The sequence below is a fragment of the Anoplopoma fimbria genome, chromosome 17, assembly GCF_027596085.1.
Source record: "Anoplopoma fimbria isolate UVic2021 breed Golden Eagle Sablefish chromosome 17, Afim_UVic_2022, whole genome shotgun sequence".
Lineage (NCBI taxonomy): Eukaryota > Metazoa > Chordata > Actinopteri > Perciformes > Anoplopomatidae > Anoplopoma > Anoplopoma fimbria.
Genome location: NC_072465.1, coordinates 29,760,609 through 29,763,153, shown reverse-complemented (window position 1 = coordinate 29,763,153; position 2,545 = coordinate 29,760,609). Strand labels below are relative to the sequence as shown.

The 2,545-nt window shown below is 43.9% G+C and overlaps 1 protein-coding gene across 1 annotated transcript; it reads left to right on the top strand.

Moving 5' to 3' along the window:
- Positions 1-208: 208 nt before the first annotated feature.
- LOC129105676 (nuclear factor 7, brain-like) lies at positions 209-1,886 on the top strand. The gene is made up of 2 exons (XM_054616831.1): positions 209-352; positions 463-1,886. The coding sequence occupies exon 2, from the start codon at positions 480-482 to the stop codon at positions 1,869-1,871; it is 1,392 nt and encodes a 463-aa protein (XP_054472806.1). The 5' UTR covers positions 209-352; positions 463-479; the 3' UTR covers positions 1,872-1,886.
- Positions 1,887-2,545: the final 659 nt, after the last annotated feature.

Below are 2,545 nucleotides of genomic sequence, written 5' to 3'. Positions count from 1 at the left end.
TTCAAACTTTGAAACCATCATAACTTTTGCCTGCTGCACTCTATCAGTCCACATAACAGCAATGAATCAATGCTTTGGACTGAGACACACCTCAGTGTTACAAGCGATCCAACAACATTCAGCAGAGGAAGTCTGACAAAGCTCCACCCCTCATATGACTCATTTGAAACAAACCAGGAAACAGTTTATTATTCGTCGTCACTAAAGAGAGACACACAGACTGAAAACCAGACGATCAGATTCATCTTCAGAACAAACTAACAACTTCATCTGAGTGAGTTCAGCTACAGGAGAGAAAAGAGGAAAACTACAACACTGCTGCTTCAACCTGCTGACACTCCACACACTGAACGTGAGTTTGACTAAAAACACGACTCAAAGTGAAAGTAGATTTCAGTGAAGTTAGTAGAGGAAGGAGGTGGAGCCATGACTGACTGTTCTTTCTGTCTGCTATGTTTTCAGCTTCACTCAGAGACAAAATGGCTTCCAGATCAGAGGAGGATCTCTGCTGTCCGGTCTGTCATGAAGTCTTTAGAGATCCTGTTCTTCTGTCATGTAGCCACAGCTTCTGTAAAGACTGTCTGAAGAGCTGGTGGAGAGAGAAACCAACACAGGAGTGTCCAGTTTGTAGGAGAAGATCTTCAAAGAAAAACCCACCTTGTAACCTGGCGTTAAAGAACCTGTGTGAGAGTTTCTTACAGGAGAGAGATCAGAGAGCTTCAGAGGCTCTCTGCAGTCTGCACTATGAGAAACTCAAACTCTTCTGTCTGGACCATCAGCAGCCAGTATGTGTCGTCTGCAGAGATTCAGAAAAACACACCAACCACAGATTCAGACCCATCGATGAAGCTGCTCAACGATACAAGAAGAAACTTCAGGGAACTCTGAAGCCCTTAAAGAGGAAGTTAAAGGTTTTCAAACGAGTTAAAGTGAAGTTTGATCAAACAGCAGAACACATGAAGGTCCAGGCCCGACGCACAGAGAGGCAGATTCAGGATCAGTTTAAGAAGCTCCACCAGTTTCTAGAGGAGGAAGAGGAGGCCAGGATGGCTGCACTGAGGGAGGAAGAGGAGCAGAAGAGTCAGATGATGAAGGAGAAGATGGAGGCTCTGAGCAGAGAGATAGCAGCTCTTTCAGACACAGTCAGAGCCACAGAGGACGAGCTGAGAGCTGAAGACGTCTCATTCCTCAACAACTACAAGGCTGCAGTGGAAAGAGTCCAGCAGCGCCCCCTGCTGGAGGATCCACAGCTGCTCTCAGGAGCTCTGATAGACGAGGCCAAACACCTGGGCAACCTGACCTTCAACATCTGGAACAAGATGAAGGACATGGTCTCCTACACTCCTCTGGTTCTGGACCCAAACACTGCTCATCCAAGACTCATCCTGTCTGAAGATCTGACCAGTGTGAGACGAGGAGAGGAACAGCAGCTTCCTGATAATCCAGAGAGGTTTGATACATACTGCTCTGTTCTGGGCTCTGAGGGCTTTAACTCAGGGACTCACAGCTGGGATGTTGATGTTGGAGACAGTATATACTGGGAAGTCGGTGTGTTAGCAGAGTCTGTCCAGAGGAAGGGGTGCATACAATCTGGATTATGGAGTATAGGGTTCTATGAAGGTAAATACTCAGCACTGTCACCACCAGGTCTAGTCACTGATCTCAAAGTGCAGAAGAAGCTCCAGAGGATCAGAGTGAATCTGGACTGGAACAGAGGAAAGCTGTCATTCTCTGATCTTGATACTAACAAACACATACACACCTTTACACACACTTTCACTGAGAGGATGTTTCCATACATTAACACTGTTGATAAACTGAATATGTTACCAATGAAGATCTGTGTGACAGTGGAACAGAGCAGTTATTGATAAAGAGGATTATTATTCTGTATGGATGTGAAGCAACAAGGCTGTAAAGCCTTGTACAACAGCACATAGTATATAATCCTGCAGGCTTAATAATGCTATTTTTCTTATTCTCCATCTTCCGTACAAAAGTTTGGCGCGTAACTCGTCCCGAAGCGTTGCAAGCACATGCGTCAAAATACATCAAAACGTGCGGCCTCGTTGGAAATCGTATGCTATGACTTTTCTTAGAGATTCGCCTAGTGGTTTCCATGGGAACCAGGAAAAACGGCAAGAAATTTCCCCATAGGGATGAATGCATTTTGGGAGTGAAGAGAGTTAAAAAACACTCAACTTTGGGCCCAGACTGACTCGCCATACTTTAACGTAGAAAAATGATTTGCAGTTTAAAACGTTAACAAAACTCTGGACTATATTGGGCCAAATGGGCATTTTCATAGCTAGCACAGATTTCATGACAGTTTAAGTTTAAGTTTTCAGAATTTATAATGGGTGTGTATTGGATGGAATGTTCAGACCTAGAGAACATGATGCCATCGCTAGAGTGAGAGGAGCTTCAGAATCTTGTGAAAAAAATATTTTAAAGTTGCCAGAATTCCCACAATTTTCTCTCTTCAGGCATCATTTTTTGGGTCAAATTGTAGATAAACTTCAATTCAATTCAGTTTATTTTGTAT